The 26,462-nt window shown below is 55.4% G+C and overlaps 3 protein-coding genes and 1 long non-coding RNA gene across 6 annotated transcripts in view; 2 read left to right on the top strand and 2 right to left on the bottom strand.

Annotated features, from left to right (window-relative positions):
* Window positions 1-53: 53 nt before the first annotated feature.
* Window positions 54-4,379, bottom strand: LOC142886115 (uncharacterized). The gene is made up of 3 exons (XR_012926377.1): window positions 4,240-4,379; window positions 4,066-4,126; window positions 54-1,230 (listed from the first exon to the last, which is right to left on the bottom strand). It is a non-coding gene; the product is annotated as an uncharacterized LOC142886115 (long non-coding RNA).
* mtmr3 (myotubularin related protein 3) lies at window positions 3,067-18,460 on the top strand. 3 transcript variants are annotated; one of them, XM_076023041.1, is made up of 21 exons: window positions 4,333-4,455; window positions 5,378-5,453; window positions 6,182-6,237; window positions 6,570-6,659; window positions 6,913-7,029; window positions 8,694-8,776; window positions 8,910-9,076; window positions 9,157-9,253; window positions 9,918-10,031; window positions 10,244-10,431; window positions 10,529-10,660; window positions 10,741-10,852; window positions 11,033-11,228; window positions 11,325-11,510; window positions 11,612-11,782; window positions 12,015-12,160; window positions 12,351-13,722; window positions 14,240-14,350; window positions 15,296-15,384; window positions 16,710-16,736; window positions 17,865-18,460. In XM_076023041.1, the coding sequence occupies exons 3-21, from the start codon at window positions 6,235-6,237 to the stop codon at window positions 18,028-18,030; spliced, it is 3,567 nt and encodes a 1,188-aa protein (XP_075879156.1). In that variant the 5' UTR covers window positions 4,333-4,455; window positions 5,378-5,453; window positions 6,182-6,234; the 3' UTR covers window positions 18,031-18,460. The 3 variants fall into 3 exon arrangements, with proteins under 3 accessions (XP_075879158.1, XP_075879156.1, XP_075879157.1); XM_076023043.1 differs by lacking the exons at window positions 4,333-4,455; window positions 16,710-16,736 and adding an exon at window positions 3,067-3,309; XM_076023042.1 differs by lacking the exon at window positions 10,529-10,660.
* A 1,183-nt stretch (window positions 18,461-19,643) lies between these two features.
* Window positions 19,644-26,462, bottom strand: part of citb (citron rho-interacting serine/threonine kinase b) — a 24,172-nt gene continuing 17,353 nt past the window's right edge. The window contains 14 exon segments of the mRNA XM_076023033.1: window positions 19,644-21,218; window positions 21,800-22,091; window positions 22,184-22,357; window positions 22,437-22,515; window positions 22,590-22,670; window positions 22,749-22,877; window positions 22,962-23,070; window positions 23,139-23,231; window positions 23,420-23,559; window positions 23,645-23,780; window positions 23,858-23,938; window positions 24,412-24,456; window positions 25,397-25,671; window positions 25,770-25,858. Of these exon segments, the coding sequence (XP_075879148.1) occupies window positions 21,195-21,218; window positions 21,800-22,091; window positions 22,184-22,357; window positions 22,437-22,515; window positions 22,590-22,670; window positions 22,749-22,877; window positions 22,962-23,070; window positions 23,139-23,231; window positions 23,420-23,559; window positions 23,645-23,780; window positions 23,858-23,938; window positions 24,412-24,456; window positions 25,397-25,671; window positions 25,770-25,858 (1,747 nt within the window). The 3' untranslated portion in view covers window positions 19,644-21,194.
* LOC142886114 (uncharacterized) overlaps window positions 21,112-26,462 on the top strand; it is a 13,967-nt gene continuing 8,616 nt past the window's right edge. Inside the window, exon 1 of the mRNA XM_076023045.1 lies at window positions 21,112-21,245. The gene's annotated coding sequence lies outside the window, so the exon portion shown is untranslated. The remainder of the gene's footprint in view (window positions 21,246-26,462) is intronic.

Here is a 26,462-nt window from a genome sequence, read left to right as displayed (position 1 = left end):
TGTATCCTTGAAGTTTGGTAGTTGAAAAAAAAAAAAATACTTGCACACGTCTCCATAGTTGCAGAGGACTGGGATGTATTATGTAGAGAAATATATTACAGGAAACCACAGGAGGAGGAGGAGGAGGAGGAGGAGCCTCCAGGCTGGCCCACGTCTTCGACCTTCTCTCAGGGTAGTCTCGCTTCTCACAGCTTTACTCAACACTGGCTCTGGTCAGCGGCGGCCAGGAAGGACTTCAGGACGCGGCGGCTTTCCTCACAGCGGCGGACTTTGCTCGGAAACGATTTTTTTCTTTTCTCCTCGGCTCCTCCCACCTTTTTGTCTCCTGCATAATAAATATACTGTATGATTAAATCAGTTTCTAGGTGCGAGTGTGTAACACGGAGCCAAGAGTTAAAGTGTATTTATCCAGACCATGACCTCCTCATGTAAAAGCCCCGCCTCATTGTTTTTTTGCATGCAACAGTCCCGTCCTGAGTCACATGACCGGTGACCGCGTGTGTTTTTTGTGTTGTTGTTCTTGCACTGAGACGTCGAGTCAGCACTTAAAAAGAGCTTCTTCATGCATGGTGCAGCTGATAAATCGGACCATTAGCGACAAAGTTACGACCCTGTAAACATAAAACCTCCAGATTATTTTTTGTGCCATATCACGAGCCTCCCGGGAACAACGCCCCCTGGTGGAGAGGGCTTTTCTAGCGCGAGAGACGCAGGCTCGGGCAGAAGCGAAGCTCTCTGTCAGAGGAGCCGTGCACGGCGGATGATTTTATTTTCTAAATAATTGACGTTTGTCACTAAATAACGAGGTAATTGGTCAGAGTCGAGAAAAAAAGAAGAAGAAAATAAACAGATTGTGTTCAGAGGTGATTATACACAATAAACAAGGATAGCTGTGGTGCTGAGGGTTTGTCACTGAACAGAGCTTCTGTTTTTTTTTTCATTTGAACGTCAGCGTCGAGCCAATAAAGACCAGTTGAAACGACTGTGTGTGTGTGTGTGTCTCTGTTGTGTGCTGTGTGTGTGTTTGTTAAGACGCGACCGCCTCAGACCCCCGCACGTCCTCTTTATCACTTAAAGGCCCGGTGTGTGAGATCCATCAGCATCTGATGGTCAGCAGGAGCCTTTCCATGTCAATCCCTCAACCTCCAAGCTTAGAGTCGCTGTGTTTCACTGCAGCGCTGCAGTTTACTGGCGGTACCACTCCAGGAGGTCAACCAGCTCCAGGCCGTCCTGTGGGAACAAAGTGTGAAAAATAGAATCTGACCCTACGCCTGGAAGCCGCCTGGGCTGCCATCCTCTAGGGGGCGCCCTCGTCACTTTACACACACACCAGCTGTAGAAATGCTTTTGGCTTTGCAGCTGATTTTCCTTCGAAAACAAACAAAACAACAACGCTGAACTCTGTTGTAAAAGCCACAGACTAAAATCATTTCTTTTGCTTTATTTTGGTTTGAATTGATGCAAAACAACAAAAGGCGTTTTTTGTTGTTGTTGTTGTTTTTTTTTAAATGGCATCAGGTTGTTTTTTTGTGGTTCCAGTAAAACGGTTGACGGTTTTGTGGGTGTGTCGACTGCTCAGGAGCCTCAGGCTGCTCTCAATCACAGCCCGCTACTCTCACACACACTCTGGGGGGCGTTTGTCGTGCGAGGCCGACCTCCACTCCTGTCTTCCAGAGAAGAAGGTGACGTCACACTTCTCTGGAGGACAGGTGCCGACACATTTATCAACACATTTATCCTCTTTCACATTTATCAGCGCGCTGCTTGGCAGGGCTCCTAGGGTTCTTTGGAAAAGGGGGAGGATGAGAAGAGACAGCGAGTGAGTCAGTTGTCGTTGTTGTTGTTGTTGTTGTGCGCTAACAGCATTGGAAGCATCGTTGCTCTGTTTTGTCTTCGTCTTCATTACAAGAAATATTAGCAGGGGGCTTCCGTAGACACGTGGCGTACAATGTACAGCCGTGGACACACACACACACACACACACACACACACACACACACACACACACACACACAGGCAGATTCTCCCTAACCAACAGGCTCAACCAGATCCTGAAAGACATCCCAACATTAACAGACTTTTATAAACCAATAGAACCTAGGCAGTTAAAACCTTGTGGAGGCTTTTAACCCCTGGGTTTGCTGTGCAGTGATGAGCAGACCTGCTCATGGAACATGCATCCACTTTATTCCTATGTGTATTTATTTATTCATCTTTCCAACTTTCTCCACTGCAGAAACTGAAGACATCAACTGCAGGTACCGCCCGAACAATGAGAATATCCAGTAAAAGTTGTTTTATTTTGGCAATTTAACATCAAAGATGAAAGCAACACATTTTATTGAGCCATTCCACGCAAATTGACGTCTCAAGCAGTTCCTTGTTGTAACTTTGCTCATTAAGATTTTCAGCTTATTAAAACCAAAAAAGCCACAAACTCAGAAAATTAGAATAAAATTTGAGTTGTTTTATTTTAAGCTGCAAGACCTGATCAGCAAAATCCAAAGAAATAAAAACTTGAAATATAATTGATTTGCATATTATTCCTTTATATAATATGTCACATTCACCTTTTAAGTTGCATTGCAGAAACACAGCAACCTGTTCAGGAGATTCTAATGTTCTGGACAGTACCTGTGTATGAGCAAGATATATGGAATTATGCAGCAAAGAAAAACACCTTCAACAACTCTAAAATATGCTTCTTATGAAAAGTGGCTATTTAGCTGTTGACTGCTGGTGTATTTATTCATGTATCAGTGGACTAGCAATATGTTTATGAGTCAATGGTTCCCAATGTTATAGTAGTTGGTGTGCATAATTACTGTAAACACTCCACAGATTGCCAAGTGACGAAAAATCCAACTCAAAGACTCGAGTGTGAAGCAACACCACACACACACACACACACACACACACACACACACACACACACACACACACACACACACACACACTCGCGGCTGTCTTCTTCATTAACGCCGCGTTTATCGACACGCAGGCGGCTCGCGGTCGTTAATATTCAGCACGATCAGCTGCTCTGTTTACACTGGGCCACCGCATGGCGCGGCGCGCCCCTCCCCCGGCGGGAGCGTGCCCGGCGCGGTGACGTCACGGTCACGTCGGCTTGCTTGTCGGCCTTAAAGAGTTGGCGACGATGGCGACGGCGGCTCGGTGCAGCGGAGGGACGCAGTGAAGCTTTTTTTCTCCAGCCCGCCAGGACAGGACGAGGAGGCCCCGTCGGCTCCGGCTCTCCGTGCGAACCGCGCCGCCTTTTCTTCCGAACTTCTCCGAACTTGTTCCCCGCTGGTGAGTCGGCCCGCTCGCCCGCCCGCCCGCTCGCTCGGCTGTGTTTTGACAGAGGCCTCCGCTCCGGGTTCCGCCCTCCATCTCATAACAACAAAAACAGTTAGCTGCGGCGGCTAACGCAGCTAGCCAGCCTCCCTTGGCCGCTTTTGTACAACACTCGGGACTCTTCGCTGCACTTTTATCGGCTAACGAATGTGATTCCCGTCGTGCGCGAGGTGAGCCAGTAGTCGGCTAGCTGCAGGCTAACGCCCCGGGAAGTCACTTCGGCTCGAGTTGGGAGCTAAAATGTTTGCTGGCGTCCCTTTGCCGACGCGTCACTATTGACGGTTTTAACGCTGAAGGCGGCTGACCACACGCAGGTCAGGGAGTTTATCTTTCACGGCGTCGGGGCGGATAACCAGCCCCGGTTAGTCTGGGTTCGTCTCGGCTTTCTATTTTAATCTCACGACACGGCCAAGCGATGTTTGAGGTGGACTTGCTAAATTGCTTCGTGTGGCTAAGCGGACGGCTCGGACTCCCCGACCCGCAAATAAGTACTGCTAACTAGCGGCACCGCGTCTAAAAAATGTTATTCATTAAAAAAAAATAAAATAATAAAAAGTAGAAGTTTTGTCTTTTCCCTTGCGAACGTGTTAACCGCCGCTTGTTTTTATCCCATTTAGCCAACTTTGCACAACCGCAACTGTCGCGCGTGAACTACGCTCAATTGTATTTTCTTTGTGTTTTTTTGTTTTGTTTTGTTTTGTTTTAACTTACTTTGTGGTTCCGTGTAGAAATCAACGCAGTTGTGGCGTCTAAGTTGTGCCAGGCGACAAATCTGGAGAGAGAGAGAGAGAGAGAGAAAAAAAAAAAAAAAAATCTGTAAAATGGACAAACGACGGAAAAACAATGAAATGATTTGCTGACGTCCGCGAGGAGCGTGCTGGTTACCCGGATGCACGTCTGAACGCTGATTCCCGCGGCTCAGTCCCGGCTTTCCCGCTGTCATCTTTCATGTATTGAAGCCAGATAAAAGTCCCGTGGAACGCTGGCCGGCGCTTTCAGGTCCTGCCCCCGGTGGCCGCGGCATTGCACTTCAGCGGAAATGGTTCGAGTCGCTCCCAAACAGCCGTCCACGCCGCCGCGGTGGACGCCACGCGCCAAATGGTTAATATTGCAGCTTCCCGACTGACGGTTACACTGTGGTTCATCCACCTCGGCTGGAGATGTTCTCCTCCACTTACGACCGGAGTCTGGTTCCCCTCGTCCCCCCCCCCCCCCCCCCCCCCCCCCCCCCCACACACACACACACACACACAGTAGATGTGTGTGCTTTTATTATGGTTCTCCCCAGCTCTGTGTTCCACAGTCACGGGTTGCCAGTGATGTTAAGGCCCTAAGGGGCTTAGGCCTGCTGGTGTGAGTGAGCCCACGGCACGCTGAGCTGCAGCAGCAGCCAGGGGTCACGAGGCCGCCGTCGTAAACAGAGCCTGGTGTGTCGGGGGGCGATAGCTTTATCAGGGCGTCCAGCTGGGCGGAGGGGGCGGAGCTCTGCCTCCTGGCGTCAGGTCCCCCTGTAGAACCCTCGGTCAGGACCTCCTGTACGCTGAGATTTTGAGGTTTTGCCGTGTGTGTGTGTGTGTGTGTGTGTGTGTGTGTGTGTGTGTGTGTGTGTGTGTGTGTGTGTGTGTGTGTGTGTGTGTGTGTGTGTGTGTGTGTGGTTGACCCGACCCGCTGGTCCAGGATCAGCTTTCATTCTGGGCCCTCCGTGCAGCCCGGCTGACCTTTCAGTAACGTTGGAGCTCCTGGGCTGGCTGCAGGTTTTTGATACGCGGCGAGTTAATGAGTCTGGCAGCAGATCACCGCTGTCATCCACTCCTGTCAATCATTCCACCGGGCAGCCGTGTGGTTGAATCAAACGTTTGGCCCGATCGCTCGTCTGAATGTCCGACACCAGCGACTGTAGCGGTGTTCATTGTGAAAAGCCGTGCGTGTGTGTGTCCACTCTCTGTTGTGTTCTAAACTCTCTGTTTTTATCGATCGCTCACTCACACGTCGTCCCTTGTGTTGTTTTTTTTTCCCCTTCCAGATTTCCATGTCTTGCTTGTGAGAGTTTTCCAAAGGCTTTCATCTGGACTTGTGACCGTCTGCTACTGATCGTCTGGGTGAGTGGCTGCTGCTGCTGCTGCTCTGACACGATGGCTGCCGGTGAACCCAATTGATCTCAGGGACCAGAGTGAAGCCTGAACTCTTGCTGTCATTATTTCATGTTGGATTGATCCGTTATTGACGGTCTGGGTCGGGACCGGACGCTGGCGGGCTGCCTCGACCCCGTCCCGACCCGGCGCCAGCACACCGGGAGCTCCGCCGGGAGGTCATCGCCGGTTGAAGGCCCCCGGAATTCACAGTGTGGCCCCGCCTCCTCTCTGCACCGGAGAGAGGAGGTTTCAGTCTGGGCACCAGCTTCTGCCCAGCCCCCACCCCCACCTCCTCTGTCTGTGATTGTGATGTCACAAGGGGCTCTGGGGCCTCTCCCACCAGGTCTGGTCTGTGTCATACCGAGGGCTTGAAGACCTGGTATGGCACAGACCAGACCTCCATGACTTGAATCCTCGGTAGAACCTTCAGGATCCCAGCAGTCCATTTTATTATTTTTGTCCTCTCTTCAACGAGGCTGTAAACAGAGGGCTAACTCTGCTGCTGTTAGCGGAACGCCAGCGGTGCGCTGGAGTCCGGGTGGAGAATAAACTGCAAACCTGTGGCAGAATGCAGCAGTTTTAAGCCTCCGTCTGAATGTGGAGACGCTCCGACTGGCTTCACTCTGTGGTTTTAGGTCTTCTTTGTCATTTTCCTCCTGCACAATGACTCACCAGACCTCCTGTTCCCTGCACAGACCAGTCTGGACCCGAGTTCCTCGTTGGGGAGCTGCTCTCCTTCACAGGGACCATGGTAGGAACGTCCTCAGCTCCTGTCTGTCTGCCTGTCTGCCTGCCTGTCTGCCTGCTCTGCTGGAGCCTATCAGCAGCAGCAGCCTGCTAGGCGTCTTATCAGCACACACACACACACACACACACACACACATTAAAAAAAACACTTCCTTCTCTTTAGCATTTCCTCGCTGCCTTTCTGTTGCGTTACTGCGTGCTTCATGTTTCCCCTGTCTGTGTGTGTGCGTCTGCATGCATATGTGTGAGTGACGCAGTGACGCACGCACGCACACACCTGTGGCCACTGGGGGGACTGGGGGGTCACGAAGGAGTTAACGCAGTGTGTCTCTGCAGGAGGGGGAGGGGCAGCAGAGCTTGGAGTGCGTCCCAGCCAATCAGATCGCTCCCAAGGATTCCCCCGTCCCAGCAGAAGACAACATGCAGGTGAGCCAGTCAGGCGATCAGGCGTGAAGTCACATGACCACGGCGCGGCTCCGCCCTCCAGCGTTTTATCGAAAGTCACGCTGGACTTCCTGCCGCTCGTCTCTTTGCCCAGCAGCATCCTGGTCATGTGACAGTCAGCCTGCCAGCTGCTGATGTGTGTGTGTGTGTGTGTGTGTGTGTGTGTGTGTGTGTGTGTGTGTGTGTGTGTGTGTGTGTGTGTGTGTGTGTGTGTGTGTGTGTGTGTGTTCCCCAGGTTCCGTTTGTGGAGCTGCACGGCGAGACGGCCAAGTTTGTGGAGCAAGCGGAGGACGGCGTCATCGCGGCGTCCAACTACCGTCTGCACATCAAGTTCAAGGAGTCGCTGGTCAACGTGAGTGGGCCGGACCTGCGGGAGGGGGAGGGGCCGCGGCCGCCCGTGTTGATGTGGTGGGACGACCTTCTGTACAGCAGGCCGGAGTTTGTGCCAACAGGAAACGACGTCCAGGTTCTTGTGGAAACAAAGTCTGACTTTGATGTGACAAACACCTTCAGGGACGTGGAGCGGAATTCTTGTTCTGTTTTCCTCTTTGATGACTTGGAGAAAAATATTCCGTCGTCTCCTCCGTCCAATCACAACGCTCCATTGTCACTGGTCAGTCAACCGGTCACGTGACCCCCGTACGTCACGTCAACATATGCTGTGTCTCAATTCAGGCTCTGCGTCCTTGCAGTGTGCATTTTGAAAGGAGGTTGCGTCATCGCACTGCGCAAAGGCTCCTCCCACTTCCCGAGGGTGCTTAGGACGCTCAAAATGCGCACTCGGAAATACGCACTCGTTTTAGCCGATTCCAAGGATGCAGCACTACTATCCTTCACGTACTTGGGTATCCCATGGTGCTTTGCGTGCTGCTGCAAAGCATCGTGGGATCCTGGGAAGTCAGCTGAAATTAGCGCCATCTACTGGTAAAGACACCACATAAATTTAAGTATTGACGTTTCACATAAAGTATCCAGTTTTTAACGGAGAATTTTATTTCTTTGATCATCCAACGCCATCATTAGATGGCTAACCAATGGTTAGCTTGATGCTATGAAAACGTCACTTCCGGGGTTGGCCAGCAGGAGGGAAGTGGTTACCGGGGAGGCGGGGTTTGGTCCGTCCTTCTGGGCTGGGAACTCTAAGAAAGCTTCCTTCAGACGGAGGACACTGTCTGAAGGAAGCAGACCCTGAATTGAGACACAGCAAAAGTGTTTCCATGACACTGGTGTGATGTTCCTCAGTATGGATCCATGTGGGAAAACCACCTGATGAGTCAGAACCTCTCAGCCATACTGGAGGTTCTTCCCAGTGCCGCTGCTTCCATCAGCAGGTGTTATGGGCGGTTCTAATGGAAAGGCAGCTTCTAGAGGCGGTCCTACTGGGACCACCGTGTCAGTCTTGACTCCGCCCTCTTCACAGAGCCTGCGTTGGGATTTGATTTGTGGAGCGCCAGGGTGGAGGGGTCGGGGGGGGGTGGGGGTGTTGGCGACGCTCGGATCTGACCGAGCTGACCGAGCTTCTCTCTCTGCTCTGCTCCGAACAGACTTGTTGTTGTGAGGTGTCAGTGAGTATCTGCGGAGCTGCACGGCGTGCTGTCGTTCTGGTCACATGACCTTCTAATCCCGCCAGGCTGCCCGGCTAACACACAGGGCCCTCTGGTGCCGCCGCATGGCGTGGACGGAATGCGTTGCCTGCAGCATGACCTCATATCTGAGCCAGTGCTGCTGCTGCTGCTGCTGCTGCTGCTGCTGCTGCTGCTGCTGCTGCTGCTGGTGGTGGTGGTGGTGGCGGCGGGCGGCTGGGACTACTTCCTGGAACAGCCCAGGTGTCTCAGACTGGTAGTCCTGCTGGTGGCTGTTGATGGAGTTCAGGGACTCGTGGTGTTGAGGGAGTTGTGTAAATTAACCCCGTGTGAGTTTTGAGGTGGCCGGGGTTTAACCGGCAGACACCTGACCCTTGACCCCACTGTCTCACCTGGCTGCTGCTGACTGACTGACTGACGTCTCGGCCTGCAGGTTCCTCTCCAGCTCATCGAGTGTGCCGAGTGTCGTGACATGTTCCAGCTGCACATCACCTGCAAGGACTGCAAGGTTATCAGGTAGGAGCATCAGCTGACACCTGCCCCCCCCCACCCCTCCTCCTCCACCTGGACCTTCAGACTGGTCAAGCTGCTGTCTGAGGTGTGTGTGTGTGTGTGTGTGTGTGTGTGTGTGTGTGATTTGGGTCGCCAGGTGTCAGTTCTCCACCTTCGAGCAGTGCCAGGAGTGGCTGAAGCGGCTCAACGCTCTGGCCCGGCCCCCCTCCCACCTGGAGGACCTCTTCTCCTTCGCCTTCCACGAGTCCTGCATGAACGTGTACGCCAGCGAGAAGGAGCAGCACGGCGAGCTCTGCAGACCAGGTAGGCCTCCCGTCCCGCTCACCCCTACTCCTCCCCCATCCTCCCGCCTGGCCACCGAGCGTCTGTCCCTGCTCCTGCAGGAGAACACGTGACCTCCTGGTTCAAGAACGAAGTGGAGAGGATGGGCTTCGACACCCAGAACGCCTGGAGGACCACGGACATCAACAGCAAGTTCAGGTGTGTGTGCTGGACCCATGGATGTATTCTAAGAACTGGGTACCGGACTGGCAATATGGTGGTGTGCTGACTTTCCCAGTGGCCACTTTAGGTACTGCAGCAAAACATCCCCATGGGGCCCAAAAAGCATTTTTCCCATGGAGTGCAATACAAAAAAAATAAAGGCCTTTAAACCGGCTGACAGGACGACCTTTGACCTGGAACGTGATTCATAGCAAATCTTTCTATTGTAGAATTTTCACTTCTGGTCTTTTAGTCGTTTAAAAAATGATAAAGGCCAGCAAACCATCAGCAAACCATCAGCAAACCATCAGAGAGTTTATTTCCAGCGTGACGTCACCACGCTGCTGCTGTGTCTCAGCTCCTTCTGATTGGCTGACGTGTCTGGCAGTGACGTTCTCCAGGATCCTTGTGATTGGCCAAATGGATCGTGTGACTTCCAGAGGCATGATGGGAAGTGGCTCTACTGCACATGCTCAATGGGCCCGTTGATGAGGAAGTCAGAAACTATGTGGGCGTCTGCGCTGCTGGCTGAGCAGCTACACTGAAATGAATGGAAGCCATCCTGGAGTCTGGGGGTGTACCTGCCCCCCCCCTCCCCCCCTTCCCGGTCCGCCTTCCTCTCAGCTGCTGTGTGTCTGAAGGTCTCTCTGCCTCTCTGCAGGCTCTGCTCCAGCTACCCTCAGCAGCTCCTGGTTCCTGCCTGGATCACCGACAAGGAGCTGGAGAACGTGGCGGCCTTCCGCTCCTGGAAGAGGATTCCAGCTGTAGTGTACAGGTGTGTGAGTGGTGCTACACAACATGTAGCACCACAGTCCTGCTGGGTGTGGTGATGTTGGAGGGGGTGGAGCCTAATCATCAGCAACAAGGAGGTTCTTCCAAGCTGAGCTTTGTTTAGGTTTGTTTAGGTTTGGTGCAGTTCTAGGAGTGATGGAGACACAGCTAGAGTCTCTCTCTCTCTCTCTCTCCCGCTCTCCCTCACTCGCGCAGGCACCAGAGCAGCGGTGCCGTGATCGCCCGCTGCGGCCAGCCGGAGGTCAGCTGGTGGGGGTGGAGGAACGCCGACGACGAGCACCTGGTGCAGTCCATCGCCAAGGCCTGCGCTGTGGACGGCACCTGCCGCAAGCCCGTGTCCAACGGCAACCACAGCGGCCCTGAGCTGGCGGACACCGACTTCGGTGAGGACGCACGCACGCACACACACACACACACTGCTGGAGGCAGCTGGATGGGGAGCTCACATGGTCCTGACCGTCGTTACGCTCCGTGTTTCAGAGTCGTCGCTGAGCCACAGCTCGGAGGCGGAGTCTCTGGCCATCCAGCCGCACACGCTGCTCATCCTGGACGCCCGCTCCTACGCCGCCGCCGTGGCCAACCGGGCCAAGGGAGGAGGCTGCGAGTGTCCCGGTACGGCCCAGTAAGAGACAGAGGCCGCTTCCTGCTTGGTGTGAACCCTGACCTCTGACCCCCTGTCCTCCTGCTTGCAGACTACTACCCCAACTGCGAGGTGGTGTTCATGGGCATGGCCAACATCCACTCCATCCGCAAGAGCTTCCAGTCGCTGCGGTTCCTCTGCACTCAGATCCCTGATCCGGCCAAGTAGGCTCCTCCCCCTCAGCAGCAACCGCTGTTCCGTTTGCAGCCACTAGAGGGCCAGAAATGTGTCCCCTCCTAGTTAATGTCTCTGACCAGAGTGTGAAGTGTGTGTTTGTATTGACTGGGCCGCTGTTTGTGTGTGTGTGTGTGTGTGTGTGTGTGTGTGTGTGTGTGTGTGTGCAGCTGGCTGTCGGCCCTGGAGAGCACCAAGTGGCTGCAGCACCTGTCGCTCCTGCTAAAGGCGGCGCTGCTGGTGGTGCACGCCGTGGACCGCGACCACCGGCCCGTGCTGGTGCACTGCTCCGACGGCTGGGACCGCACGCCGCAGATCGTGGCGCTGGCCAAGCTGCTGCTGGACCCGTACTACCGCACCGTCGAGGTCCGTCAGCACCTTCGCAGTTTGCTGCTGCGGCGGCGGTGGCAGTCTCACCTCTGACGTCTGCTTGATGTCCCCCCACCCCCGCCCCCGCCGCAGGGCTTCCAGGTGCTGGTGGAGACCGAGTGGCTGGACTTTGGCCACAAGTTTGCCGACCGCTGCGGACACGGCGAGAACTCGGAGGACCTGAACGAGCGCTGCCCCGTCTTCCTGCAGTGGCTGGACTGCGTGCACCAGCTGCAGAGGCAGTTTCCCTGCTCCTTCGAGTTCAACGAGGCCTTCCTGGTCAGTCCGGGGCCCGCCCACGCTGTCTGTCTGCTCTTTATCATTCCACTGGAGTGTGTGTGTGTGTGTAGAAGCCCCAACGTGTGTGTGTGTGCGTGCAGGTGAAGCTGGTGCAGCACACCTACTCCTGCCTGTTCGGCACCTTCCTGTGCAACAGCGGCAAGGAGCGCGAGGACCGGCGCGTGCAGGAGAGGACGTGCTCGGTGTGGTCGCTGCTCCGCCCCGCCCACCGCTCGCTGAGGAACATGCTGTACTCCTCGCACTCGGAGAACGTACGTACCCCACCCCCCCAGACCTCCGTCGGCCAATCAGGGAGAAGGCTCACAAGACCCGAGTAGAGGCAGGAAGTCATGGTGATGTCATGATGATGTCATGGTGATGTCATGCTCTGTTTTATTTGGAAACACGCCGTGCGTCTTGATGCCTTCTGAGTGTTTCTTCTTCCTCTCCTCCTTCTTCTTCTTCTTCTTCTTCTTCTTCTTCGGTGGTGTCTGTGTTCTGCAGGTGCTTCACCCCGTGTGTCACGTCCGGAACCTGATGCTCTGGACCGCCGTCTACCTGCCCAGCTCCTCCCCCACCACGCCCTCCGACGACTCCTGCGCCCCCTACCCTGTGCCTGGCGGCAACCCAGAGGACACGCCCCTGTCCAGGTAGGTGTGGAGTGTTGCTGCCCCCTGCTGGCTGCTGTCTGAGGGTGCTGCTGCTGCTGCAGTTGTCCCAGGCTCGCTATTTTATTTCATTTTATTTATAGATTGATGGATTATTGTTATACTTTTTTTTCAAAGCAAACAAAATTCATTCATTTGCATATTGATTCTAAACCCCGCCCCCACCCCCCAGGTGCACTAAGACCCGCTCCTACGACAACCTGCCCAGTGCCTGCGAAATGGGTGGCTCGCTGCCAGCCAACCGCCGCTCCAGCGACCCCAGCCTCAACGACAAGTGGCAGGACCACCGCCGCTCCCTGGACATCAACATGGCGGCGGCGCCCGACGGGGGCGGGAACCAGGAGCAGGAGGCGTGGCCCAACGGCGGCGGAGAAGACCCCCAGGCCGACGGCGGGGGCGACTCTGAGTCGGACGACGGCCCCCCGCCACGAGACTCGCAGGCGGAGCCCAGGAGGGTCTGCTGCGTGAGCCAGGCGGAGGTGCAGGAGGTGGAGGAGGAGGAGGAGGAGCAGCAGGAGGAGGAGGAAGAGGAAGAGCAGGAGGAGGAGGCACTCTCTGTGGTGGGCGGAGCCACGGGACAGGCGAGGAAGATGGTTCAGGAGGCAACCAGTGAGGAGGCAGCAGCCTCAGCAGATGCTCCGAGTGAGGGCGGAGCCTCCTGCGCTCTGCTCAGTACCACTGTGGACACACCGGGGGCGACGGAGGACGCCGTAGAGGAGGAGGAGGAGGAGGAGCCTCTGAGCCCCTCGGTCAACGGGACCCCGACCAGGAGAGAAGATCTGATCAACGGCCACGACAGCGAGGAACCCGAGGAGCCCGAGGACGGAGAGCCTGCTCTTCCAGGGAGCAGCCAGCAGGGGGAGCCGGAGCCGTCGGCCTCACAGGATGAAGAGACGACTTCACCCACAGAGAACTCTTCTGTCCAGGAGGAGGCGCTGCCGCCGCCGCCGTGTGGGCCCTGCGAGTCCAAGCGCAGAACTTTATTGACCAACGGCTTTGCCGACAGCGTCCTGGAGGCGGCGCCGCCGCTGGAGAGCTCCACTGAGACTCTGACCGAGGACGGCTGCGGGAGGTCGGAGCTCCGCCCGGCCCGCCGGCCCCGCCCCCAGAGGGGGGAGGGGCCCCAGCAGACGGGCGAGAACGGCTGCGGCGGCAGAACGTTGAACGGACTCGCGGCCTTCCAGCGCCCCGCCCACGCCTGCAACGGCGAGCGGGGCCCCGCCGACGCCGCCCCCCCGAGGCGCCAGGCGGCCGGCGGCTCCTCCTACGGCCACGCCCCCCGGGCCGTCTGCTCGCTGCACCGCTGCTGCCACGCGGCCGGTCGGCCGGCCGTCAGCCCCGACCAGCCCGGCCGCGGCCACCTGGACGACGACGGCCTAACGCTGCACACCGACGCCGTGCAGCAGCGGCTGCGGCAGATCGAGGCCGGACACCAGATGGAGGTGGAGACCCTGAAGAAGCAGCTGCAGGAGCTGTGGAGCCGCCTGGAGAACCAGCAGTACGGCGCCGCCCGCCGGCTCAACGGAGACATGGGCGGCGAGCTGGTAGGGGCGGAGCCACCTGGTGGTCAGCATAGGGCATTGATAGAGGGGGGTGGGGGGCCGATGGGTTCACTCTGGTTCTCATGAGCTGCGTTTCCATCACCGCTAGAATTGCACAGAACCTAAACATGGCAATAAAACCTGGTGGTGGAAGCCAGAGCGAGAGTTGGAAAAACCTCTGCAAGGTTGTGACTCTCATCGGGTGCTTTTACACACGTTACACATAGAGCAAGAGCACACCAGTGTCACATTGACACGTCAGTGGACTTGACGTACGGGGTCACGTGACTGACCGGTGAAAATGGAGGGTTATGATTGGACGGAGGAGGAATATTTTTTCAAGTCATCAGAGGGGAAAACAAAACAACAAACAAAAGCAAACAGTCATTCTGCTCAGAAACGCCTGCAAAGTCGCAGTTGTGCTTTGTGGAAATGTGAGAAATGCTGCTTTTATTTTGCCAAAAAACTGTCATGGAAACGCAGCTGTGGTTCTTCTTCCTCCTCCTCCTCCTCCTCGCAGACCTCCATGACGGACTCCGAGTTCCACCTGGACCCCAACTGTCTGTCCCGCTGCAGCACCGAGCTCTTCTGCGAGGCCAGCTGGGAGCAGGTGGACAAGCAGGACACGGAGGTGAGCAGAAGCTCCTCCCACCCTCAGCTGCTGCTTGAGGGTGGCAGTAGTGCAACGGAAATTTGCGTCGACGTCGCGTTGCCGTTGTTGAAATCGCGCGGCGGCCGCTACGTTGCTCGCTGGTACCTGCAGTGCAGTACTGAGAGCTGAGGGGGGCGGTGTTGCTCGCTGCTTACATCCTGCCAGAGAAGAACGACTTCTTCTCTGCCAAGGCAAAAGCAGCGAAACGCGTGAGGTCAAACTCTGTGAAGCTCAGCCAGCATTCCGTGGTAGCAATACGGCGATGCACGAACACCTCAACACCACTAGGAGGCGCTGTGCCGTCACGCACCGCAGAGGGGGGTATTTTGTTGATTTCTTTTGAACGACGCGCTCGTTGGTTAATCAGTCATCGGCCTGTCCTGCGGGTACTGTTGGAAGATGATGGGAGAAGCTAGCGTAGCCAACGCTAGGTGACTGAGCTAGTCAGTGAATTCCAGCCCCTGTGAATTCCAGCCCCTGTCAATACCAGCGTTGACACTGAAGCGCAGCACTCGCTCACTGACCACCAGTCAGCTGTGTTATTGAGGCCATGCTAGTTCCACATTGAAGCTGTAAGAAGCCCGGTGAAGGTGTTGCACTGTGCACACACTGAACAGAACCCTGACTCAATACACCGTCCTATTGTCACAGATCAATCCTTTGTGTGTCATTATTGTGATGCATTTGTGTAAACGGTCTGCTGTCAGAGTTCCACAGTATAACACAGGTGTGAAGATTGAAGCCAGTGAGGTTGAGTCCAGAATAGGTGGTGAAACTAACGGAGATCATTGTGACCCATTGAAAAAATGATCCATCGATGAGTCGACATCAGAAATAGTTAGTTTCAGCCCTACTTCACACCCACCAGAGAGCTGAGGACCACCCGCTCCACCACACCCACCATCTGCTCCCTGTCTGCTCCAGGTGACCCGCTGGTTCCCCGACCACCTGGCCGCCCAGTGCTACGGCTGTGAGAGCAGGTTCTGGCTGGCCACCAGGAAGCATCACTGCAGGTCAGTCAGCAGGACAGTGCAGCAGCTCCTCCTGCAGGGGGCAGACTTCTCCTCTGCCTCTCTGCCTCCTTTGTTGTTGCTGTTGTTTTTAAAGAAGAAGCCACCTGGTCAGTCAGTGTCAGCGCCGCAGAACTTTATTGATCTGAGCTGTGAGCTCCGTCCTGTCGTCTGCTCTCCACTTCCTGTTCTCTGCGGCCGCGATCCCCCCCTCCCTCTCGCCCCTCCCTCTGTCAGTTCTGCTCACGTGACTGTTCTGGACCTCAGACATGATGCACACAGCAGCCTGAAGACAGTCAGACCTGCTGCCTGTCGTCCACACCAACCAGGAGTGACTAGATCTTCTGGTGCAGCAAGTGTAGATCTCTAGCAGCAAGTGTAGATCTCTAGCAGCAAGTGTAGATCTCTAGCAGCAAGTGTAGATCTCTAGCAGCAAGTGTAGATCTCTAGCAGCAAGTGTAGATCTCTAGCAGCAAGTGTAGATCTCTAGCAGCAAGTGTAGATCTCCGACAGGAAGTGTAGATCTCCGACAGGAAGTGTAGATCTCCGACAGGAGTGCTGTGTCTCAATTCAGGGTCTGCGTCCTTGAAGTGCGCTTTTTGAAAGGAAGTTGCGTCATCGCACTGCGCGAAGGCTCCGCCCACTTCCCGAGGGTGCTTAGGACGCTCAAAATGCGCACTCAGAAATACGCACTCGTTTTAGCCCATTCCAAGGATGCACCGCTACTATCCTTCACGTACTTGTGTATCCCATGATGCTTTGCGTGCTGCTGCAAAGCACCATGGGATCCTGGGAAGTCATCTGAAATTAGCGCCATCTACTGGCAAAGACACAACATAAATTTAAGTATTGAAGTTTCACATAAAGTATCCAGTTTTTAACGTAGGATTTTACTTATTTGATCATCCAACGCCATCGTTAGATGGCTAACCAATGGTTAGCTTGATGCTATGAAAACGTCACTTCTGGGGTTGGCCAGCAGGAGGGAACGGCGGTGACGCAACGAGGAAATACGCCGAAGGCTAGACTGTCCCGTGTGGTGACCGGGGAGGCGGGGTTTGGTCCGTCCTTCTAGGCCAGGTCCTTGGAGAACCCTTCCTTCAGACGGAGGACACTCGGTCTCAAGGGTGCAGACCCTGAACTGAGACACAGCAGAAGTGTAGGATCTCTGACAGGAAGTGTAGGATCTCTGACAGGAAGTGTAGGATCTCTGACAGGAAGTGTAGGATCTCTGACAGGAAGTGTAGGATCTCGGAACAGGAAGTGTTAGATCTCGAACAGGAAGTGCTCTGTGGTGTTGACCCATGGTGTGCCCCTCTCCTCCACAGTGGCAGGGAACCTGTCCCGGAGGTCTGGTGAGATCCCCACCATCACCCCCCCCCTCCCCCTGACACCCCCACCCAACCCTCCCCCACCCCCACTCAAGCAGGAAGCTCACACACTGCTGCTGTTAGAAGAAGAGCTGTGATTGGTGGAAAGCAGCCCCTCCCCTCCCAGACAGCATGCTGCCCATAGAACCCCACCCCCACACCCCTCCAGCACAGCATGCATAAAGAACCCCTCCCTCAGCCCCCCCCACCCCCCCTTGTGGCAGGATGACACACTGCGTGTGTGTGTGTGTAGCAGCATGTGTGAGAGAGCATGAGGCCACGCCCCCTCCTCAGAGTGACAGAGCACCTGTCTGTTCTAATGGCATGTAGTGCAGCCCTGTCGTCCAATCAGAGCGTCCCGTTCCAATCCAGAACCAGTTGAAATAATCCCACTGCTGCGCTGCACCGGCTCCCCCTGCTGGTGTCAGTCGGCACCTTTAGAGACTTGGCTGCTGCTGCTGCTGCTGCTGCTGCTGCTGCTGCTGCAGTCCCAGCGACGGTCTGAGAACAAGAACTCAACTTTTCTTAGGAATCTTTTCACCAGCAGCGTTGAATTGAAGCTGTTCTGAGATCATTTCCGTGTCTTCTTCCTACTCTGAGCGTCACAGTCACAGTGCAGTGCAGACTCCCCACCAACCAGAGCAGGCCGTCAGGCCAACATTGATATTAGTGGAAGAAAAGTCTTCCTCCAGACCCGAGCCAGCTTTGCCTCCACACTGAATGTGGAAGCAGCAAAGCTTCGTGAAGGTGCGGCCACTAGGAAGACGCCCCCTACAGTCTGTTAAACAAAATTCTGTCAGAATACTAGCAGGGCATTCTGGGAGCTGTAGTGTTAGCGGACCAGTCGGGATTCAATATTTCCTCCCGGCCCAAATATAATGACACCGCGGGCCAAAGTTGGCCTGCGGGCCGGAGCTTGACACCTACCGTATGAACTGGAGTCGCTTTGTTTCTTCTAACCGCAAGACTTTGATTGACGGCTGCATTGTGTTTGTGAGGATCAGAGTTGTCTTCTGAGTGACTTGAGGGGCGGAGCCACTCTGACCCCCCCCCCCGTGTGTCTCTCTCTCTCTCTCTCTCGCTCTCTCTCTCTCTCTGTGTGTGTGTGTGCAGGAACTGCGGTAACGTCTTCTGCTCCAGCTGCTGCGACCAGAAGATCCCGGTGCCCAGCCAGCAGCTCTTCGAGCCGTCTCGCGTCTGCAGGAGCTGCTACAGCAACCTGCAGATTGGCCCCGCCCCCCTGGAGCTGGACAAGCCAATCACGGCCAGCTCCAACTGAGCTGTGGGCGGAGCGTCACAGAATGTCTGCTGAACTGGATGTGTGTGTGTGTGTGTGTGTGTGTTTAAAAGTGTCTCGCACACACACGCACACACACACACACGTGCACACACCTTTGCTGATGCCGAGGAGTGAGAATGGACTTCCTGTTTCCTCCATAGCGGGAAGCAGTCAGAGGGCGGGGTCAGCCTCCTCCACCAATCAGAGGGCCACTTGACTCCAAACTACTCCACATTTAAAGGCACCCCTGTTTTGAAATTTTGCCACACACACACACACACACACACACACACACACACACACACACACACCTCTGTGTGTCCCCTCAGCTGAGACTTGTTCAGCCTCCAGCTCAGGAACAGGAAGTGGTTCCTGACGGCTGTGTCGCCACGGCGATGCTGCACAGCACCGTCGGCCATGTTTTTTTTACCCAGCAGGCTCTGGGGAGCTGAAGCCCCGCCCACATCTTGGCCCCTTCTGAGAGTAAATCCATCTCACCAAAGACGACGCATCTTCACTTTTTGGGGTTAGTTGTTTGTTTTTGTTTTTTATTCATGACATCACTAGTGAGCTGCGTGCTGATTGGCTGAGAGGGACGGCTGACAAAAAAAGGGCTGAAACACACACACACACACACACACACAGACTGTCCCCCCCCCCCCCCCGTTCGATGACCTCCTCACACTGGTGTAAATGTAAGATAATGAAATAATATATACAGATATCTAGAGAGCATTTAAGAGACGTGTATAGAATCCTGATAGTGACTTGCTGCTGTCCAGTTGTGCGATGATGATGATGATGAAGATGATGACGATGATGATGGCGGCGGCTGTGTGTGTTTCTCTCGACATCCTGTCGTGATGCTGCAGCGGCGCCTTCACACGAAGCGCCGACGTCACTTCCTTTAATTTATTTAGCTCTTTTTTTCCCCTCTTTATTTTTATTTTGGTGGCTGTTGCTGTTTTTCCACAGGACCGGTGTCGGTGCACTGGGGGGGCGGGGTCTAGAGGCGTGCTGGTGACATCATTACGCCGTCAGCTGACTGAAATTTTTTTTATTATCACTCAGTTGTGATTGGATTTTTTTTTTTTTTTTGTCTAATGCAGTACTTTGTTGTTGTTCTTTCCTGTGTGTGTGTGTGTGTGTGTGTGTGTGTGTGTGTGTGTGTGTGTGTGTGTGTGTGTGTGTGTGTGTGTGTGAAGACCTGGTTGGGGTCAGAGGTCATCAGCTGACCTCTTCCTATTCTCCCAGTTTTCCGTGTTCTCAACTTTTCTTTGCCGTCACTCACGTTGCTGCTACGGCGTGTGTGCGCTAGTGTGTCTGTGTGTGCGCGTGAGTGTGTGGGCGTGCGCTAGTGTGTGTGTGTGTGTGCATGAGTGTATGTGTGAGTGTGTGTGTGTGTGCGCTAGTGTGTGCGTGAGTGTGCGTGTGTACTGATGCCAAGCAGTTTATTACGGGTCTCTCCCAAAGGGATCGCTGGTGTGCGTGCGTGTGTTTGGGAAAAGCACTTAGTGTGTTGCTGTAAATAGCGACTTCCTGTCACCACCACCACCACCACAACAACAACAACAAGTGCTCCATGTTCACTCTGCATCTGCTTCTGTTGACTCTTCTTTTTTCTTTTGCGAACGTCACTTTGTTGTAGAATTAAAGGAGAAATAAACTAGTTCAACCTTGTGTGAGTCTGTTGTGCGTTTCTGACTCGTCGACTAGGACACACCAGCGGGAGTGAGGCTGGAGGGACACTAGGGGGCGACACACTCCGGCTTTGCTCTACTACCTTTAAATAATTCCACACGCCAAGAAATATCTAATGATGTGGTCATTTTCTTTGAAAACTTAGCCCCGCCCACCTCAGTGCTTTAAAAACTGATACCGTCATTGAATTGCGCAGTCAACCTCTTGATTGACAGTTCACCCATATTGAAGTTTCCGCTGCAGGCTGTGCAGGGCTGAAAGTCAAATCAAAGAAACGCATTGAAGAGGTCATCGATTTTTTTAAAGTGCGACTAAATGTTCGAAAAAAATGAATAAAAACACAAATGAATTTAGACCCTTTTCTTTAAATGAAACAACTTCACTGTGGTCTGCTGAGAGGAGCCAACTCACTCATTAGAGTCATTTGACTCAATGAGTCATTTCTATGACTCACTCTGCAGAGTCACAGCCGTCAGTCGGCGTCATGAAAACTTACCAGCACTTTTTCTTTTTTGATTAAAAAAAAAATATATATATTTTTTTTAGAATACTACAGTACAAAGGATTCAGTGAGTCGTTTCAGTGGTTCTCACACACACACACACACACACAGAAGAGAGGAGGCTATTGAATCAGTTTTAATGTAGGTGCTGATAATCGACTCTACAAAGCAAGAAGTTCAAACATCAAAGTTACTCGTTGAATCAAGTCAGTGGCAGAAAAGAAGAATCAGCGGCTCGAGGTTGTCATGCTCACCGCCGGGACAGGAGGGGGCGCTCTCACCGCCTCCTGACAGACCATAGCGAAACGTGTACGACGACGCCGGACGACCACGACACCTCATCACCGCACAGAAAAACAGAACATTTGTGCAACAGCGGCGGCGGCGGCGGCAGCGGCTCGGAGGGGGGGGGGGGGGAGGCCTCGGAGGCGGAGCTAAAAGAAACACAACACAAGTCTCTGCGTCACCGTTGAACAAAGTAAAGCTGGACGACCATGTCAAGAAAGCAAAGATCTAAAGTAGCGCTTGGTGATGGCAGGACACGCCCACTGTCCTTGGCCCTCCTGTCTCTGAACCAATCACATCGTATGGCAGAGGCTCCTCCCCCACGACGTTAGAAAAATAGACTTGGCTTATCGCGGCCGGATCTCTTCTCCCCTGATCTTTAAAAAACCCTCTGGCAGCTCACGTGATTTATTAATAATCCTCCTCCCGTCTGTATTTACACCTGTTCACCAGGAGCTCAGCGCTTGTCAAACCACAGTGTCCAGCAGGGGGCGCTGCCTGGTGCGCCCTCTCTATGTGTTGCTGTACGACGAACCGCGAGTGCATTATGTACAGGCGACAGGACCGTGTGTGTGTGTGTGTGTGTGTGTGTGTGTGTGTGTGTGTGTGTTTCTGCTCGGGCTTGGGAAGAGTCCCTCCTCTTCCTCCTCTTCCTCCTCCTCCTCCTCAGCGGGACTCACACCGACGACTGGTCCCACACCTGCGGGACGACGCACCACGGACACAGGTCAGACTAATGCTAATGCTAACGCTTACGCTGATGCTAACTGCTGGGCAACGTCCCAGTGGTGAGATTGTCGTTCCTCCAGGATGAAACGGGGATTAACCACGCCCCCCAGACTCATTTGATTGGTCGCTGCAAAGTCTCTCACCTCCGCCTCCAGTGCGCCACCAGTTTACTTTAAACAGCGTGTAGCTTGTCTTCCCTCTGGTGTTTGAACCGCAGCGCTGTTCTTCACCTCCTCACTGTGTTTCCTCCTTCAATCTTTTTATTGTCGTGTTTGCTTCTCATTTCTGCTTTGTTTTCATTGGTGCTGTTTTCCTGTCGAGTGAAAGGTGCTGTAGTTGTATGACATACGTCCCTGCATTTCTGAGGCTACATATGCAAGCTGTGAGGTTGCATCACCACCGAGTGTTGGTCCTCATTCTAAATGATGTACCTTAGATGACCACTAGGGGATTGATTTTCGTCAGCCAGATGACTGCAGGGACCAATCCAAAGAGTTTGGGGGCGTGGTTTTCCTCCTGGGAAAGGAATGCGGTGTGGGGGGGCGTGGCTACCTTGTTGACGGGCGCGAGCTGTGTGCGCACCGAGCCGGCGGCGTGCAGCCGGCCGCTGTCGCCGAAGCGGCCCGGCGACCTCTCGCGGCGGCTATCCAGCGCTCGGCCTGGCGACTTCTCCCGCTCCAGCGGGCGGGCGGGCGACTTGTCCCGCCGGAACTCGGTGCGCCCCTCGCGGTAGCGGTGCGGCGTGCTGGGCTCGCGGTGCAGCCCGTCGTGGCTTCCTGGCCCGGAGGTCAGGCGCTTGGTGATGTGCTCGGTGTAGGTGGGCGGTCCGCGCTTACTGGGGCTCCTGCGGGAGAGAGGGACGGAGCGTCAGCAGCAGGTGGCGCTGTGGCGGCGCGGCGGCGGCGGGTCTTTGCTCCGACGACCTCCGGAACCGACCCGCGGCTGGAGCCGGTCCGCTGCAGCTCCCCAGACTCTCGGATCAGGCTGCCCTTGCAGCAGATGACCCGCAGCTTGTTCTGGTAGGACGAGGCCAGGTAGATGGCGCCGGAGGAGATGGCCGGGCCCAGGTAGCGGGGGCTGGGGATGTCCAGGTGGGCCAGAACCTTGGCACTGGTCAAAGGGAGGGGATGGAGGGGTTGGATCAGAGCCTCTCACCTCAAGCCGAGACTTCTTCCTGGGCGTGTCTCACCTCAGGGAGGCGTGGCCTTGGACCTCGATGACATCCAGGGAGTTGAAGTAGGTGACAAACAGGTAGGGCTCCCTGTAGGCTGCAACACAACAGGAGGTCAGCAGGTGGCGCTGCAGCGGGCGCTGCAGGGGGCGCTGCTGTCGGCGTGTTTACCGAAGGACAGCGGCAGGCGGCTCCACTTGACGTCCTCGCTGCGGCTCCGCCTCCCGTACATGTCCACGAACACGCCGAATTCTGTCACACACGCAACAACAACGACAAGGTGAGGAGGTCCACACAGGTCACGGGGTCACAGGGAGGTCGCGGACCCACCGTGGAAGCAGAGCAGGTACTCGTCCTTCTGCACGCTGCCCGCCACCTGCATGATGGCGATGGGGAAGCTGTGGGAGGAGGCGGCGAACACGGCCGACGCCAGCGACACGTCGCCCTTGTCCAGGAACTCTGCGGGGGGCGGGGTCAAAGGTCATGGGGGTGGTCAGAGCAGTGGTGGGCGGGGCTGGCCGGAGGTGGGCGGGCGTGTCTCACCCTCCAGGACGAACTGCTTCATCTCGATCTCGTAGAACTTGTTGGTGCCGATGATGATGCTGTAGCTGGTCAGGTGGATGCAGCTGCACGGCTCCAGCGTCTCGATCTCCTGCAACGTCAGTCAGTCAGTCAGGGCCACAGCGCCCCCTGGCGGGCTGGAGGTGGTGGTGTCCTCACCTTGCGGATGCAGTACTTGTTGAGGTTGTCGTTATAGCGCAGGATGGTGATCTTGTTGGGCATGGCGGCGCAGATACACGGCCCGTTGTCTATCTGTGGGGGGCGGAGTCAGCCAGGGGCGGAGTCAGAGAGGTGTGTGTGTGTGGGTCAGAGGTGGGAAGTTGTTGGTGTTGTTGTGTAGTTCAGGACTTCAGTGCATTTCAGACTCTGACGTATCTCACTTGTACTCGAGGAAAGGAGTCGAGTCAGTCATTTTTTTGTGTAGGTGGGCGAGGCCTCACCCGCCCTGCTGCAAACAGGTGGCAGCCTTTGACCGTCTCGAAGATGTAGGGCGCCAGCTCTGATTGGCTGGCCAGGTGGGACTGGGCCAGGGTCTGCTTCACCCTCTTGATCTCCACCAGACAGAGCGCACGCTCGTCACCTGCGACACACACACACACACACACACTCTGCGTCACAGCCCAGCCTAGCTCCACCCCCTCCCAGCTGAAGCCACGCCCCCTCACCGACGATCATCAGCAGCTTCTCCTGCTCCTTGATGACGTGGATCTGGAAGACGGAGCCCAGACCGGCGATGTGGGTCAGAGAGTTCTTGATGACGTTGAGGGCGTACAGACCCTCCTCGGAGCCCACCAGCACCACCTGCAGGTGGCACAGACCAAGTCAGTCAGCGAGCCAGAGAGGGGGGGGGGGCGTGGCCCAGTCGGAGCTCCGCCTACCTGGTCGGTGAGGGGGAGGGTGCAGTTGATGTCCAACCTGTCGTCGCCCTCCAGCTTCAGCAGCGAGTTTCCCAGCAGCTTCTGTGAGGGCAGGAGGGGGGGGGGGCAGCTCTGTCAGCAGGGGGTGGGGCTAATCAAGACTCCGCCCACTCAGGCTGTGGACACAAAGGCTGGGTTCAGACTGCAGGCGCATCCGATTCCAATCAGCTAGCTCGTATCGAAGTCTACGATCCAGTGTGGTGACATCACCACTGGTTCAGACCAGTAAAGAGCCACCTGGTCCCAGAGTCACCTGGTTCCAGAGCCACCTGGTTCCAGAGCCACCTGGTCCCAGTCTGCATGGACTGAGAATGGGATTTTGGCTGCCAGTCTGAGCTCAGCTGGTGTTTCAGTTCAGTTCGTAACCTCTGGCCAGGAAGTCACATGACTGGGCCAGGGGGTGGGACAGCGTGTGTGTGTGTGTGTGTGTGTGTGTGTGTGTGTGTGTGTGTGTGTGTGTGTGTGTGTGTGTCCTGGATGGATGGATGGATGGATGGATGGATGGAGCTGGTTACCTGCACCACAGGAGACAGAGGCATCTGCCTATTGGACGCTGCAGCCTGAACAGTGAACAGTGACAGCCAATGAGACGAGTTGTTAGCGACACAGCGGCGGCGGCGGCGTGATGACAAAGCGACAAGCGGCAGGAGAGAGAGAGAGGGAGAGGGGAGGAGGATGATGAAGAAGAAGAAGAAGAAGAAGAAGAAGAAGAAGAAGAAGGCGGGACCATTAACCACACCTACAGCTGGATGAGTCACTGAACAACAGCGCCCCCACCTGGCCACAGACAGGACTGCCGCACGCAAGATTTCTGTCCTCTGGAGGAACTAGAGATAACCACGCCCCCAACTCCTCTGATTGGTCCCCGCAACGTCTCTCCTTCTTTTGGCTCCTCTTGCTGATTTCCCATCCAGTGGCGACATGCACCACCATCAGTCACCCCCTAGTGGTCGTTTACAGTACCTCCTCTGGAAGGATGAGGAATCGTTCTAATTGAATTGATCGCTGACACCTGCACGGTGGAGGTGGTGGTGGTGGTGCAGCACCCATGATGAACCTCATAGACTGCATCTGAAGCCTATAGACAACTGTCGCACCTTTCAGTGCATGCACTCGCAGCTCAGAGTGCTTCACAGAGTGCTACAGGACACAGCACAAATGACCCACAAAGAAGAAATGAGAAGTCAAAACATGAGAGAATAAAAAGAGTGAAAGCTGGAGTGTGAGAAGGAACCCCAGTGAAGACGGCGAGGAGGTGAAGAAGAGCCCAGAGTGAAGAGGAGGCTCAGCAGCTCCATCTTCTCTTTCAGTCCAACTGTTGCCTCCAGCGCAGGCAATCCACACCATTACCCTTCAGCCACCAGAGGTGGCGCACTGGAGGTGGAAGTGAGAGACTCTGCAGCGACCAATCAGATGAGTTTGGGTGAGTTTGGGGGCGTGGTCATCCCTGTTACCTCCTGGGGGGAAAAGATCTGGCCAGCCGGGCCGGCGGCTACTCACGGCGTCGGCCTCGGCCTTCTCCCGGTACGCTCGCCCCGCCCCCACCACCGACTCCAGGACGGCCACCCAGCGCTGCTTGTCCGGGAAGCTCGGGGCCATGAAGTAGAGCGCCTGTCCCGGCCAGCAGGGGGCGTGGCAGCGGGACTCCAGCTTCAGCACGTAGGGCACGTCGGCCTTGGCGGTGCCGGGCAGCTCGGAGGCCCCCACCGCCCCGTGGACCATCACCTCACCGTCCGACACACACAGCTCCAGCTCCTCCAGCGGCTTCACCGAGTCTGCACACACACACACACACACACACACCTGTGAGTGGGCCGGCCTTCCGCTGGTGGGCGGGACCAGAAGCAACCTGTGGATGAGCTGGATCAGCGACCTTCTCTGGGCTCGATGTCGTAGGCGGACAGCTTGGTCCCGTCCAGGATCATGTACTTCCTCTCCCAGCCTTGACCTCGCTTCCCGTTCCTGCAGGCCACCACAGGGTGAGAAGCTGAGTCACCGCAGAGCAGTCGCAGCAGCAACTCTTCTCTGTACCATGCAAACTCCCAAACTCCCAAACTCCTGGCGGTCCCGTGGATTTGAAAGCACCGCTACTCCCAGGTGGCACCAGTGGGAGGGAACTACGCAGTCACGCCCTGGAGTTCCCTGGAAGGTCAAACACCAGGAGTTTCTCTACTCTGCTAGGACAACGTGGAACAGCCTGCCCCCTGTGGTTGTTGGAGACATTACATCAAGCAACATTCAGGCCTTCATGACGAGGCTGAACAAACACCTCCTCAGTATGTCGCTGCGTTTCCATTGGCTCCTAGAACTGCACCAGACCTAAACATGGCCATCAAACCTGGAGATGGAACCCAAAGCTCAGCGGGGAAAAAGCTCCAATATGACTGAAAGGTTCTGACTCTCACACGGATCCATATTGAGGAACATCACACCAGTGTCATGGAAACACTTTGTTCACATTGACACGTCAGCGGGCGTGACGTACAGGGTCACGTGACCAGTTGACTGACCAGTGACAATGGCGCGTTATGATTGGACGGAGGAGGAGACAGAATATTTTTGACAA

This window comes from Nelusetta ayraudi, unplaced genomic scaffold (genome assembly GCF_046127955.1).
Source record: "Nelusetta ayraudi isolate G7.1 ecotype Tasmania unplaced genomic scaffold, CSIRO-AGI_Nayr_v1 ptg000014l, whole genome shotgun sequence".
NCBI classification, from domain to species: domain Eukaryota; kingdom Metazoa; phylum Chordata; class Actinopteri; order Tetraodontiformes; family Monacanthidae; genus Nelusetta; species Nelusetta ayraudi.
Note: the sequence above shows the minus strand (reverse complement) of the source record. Positions and strands in the feature narration are given on the sequence as shown.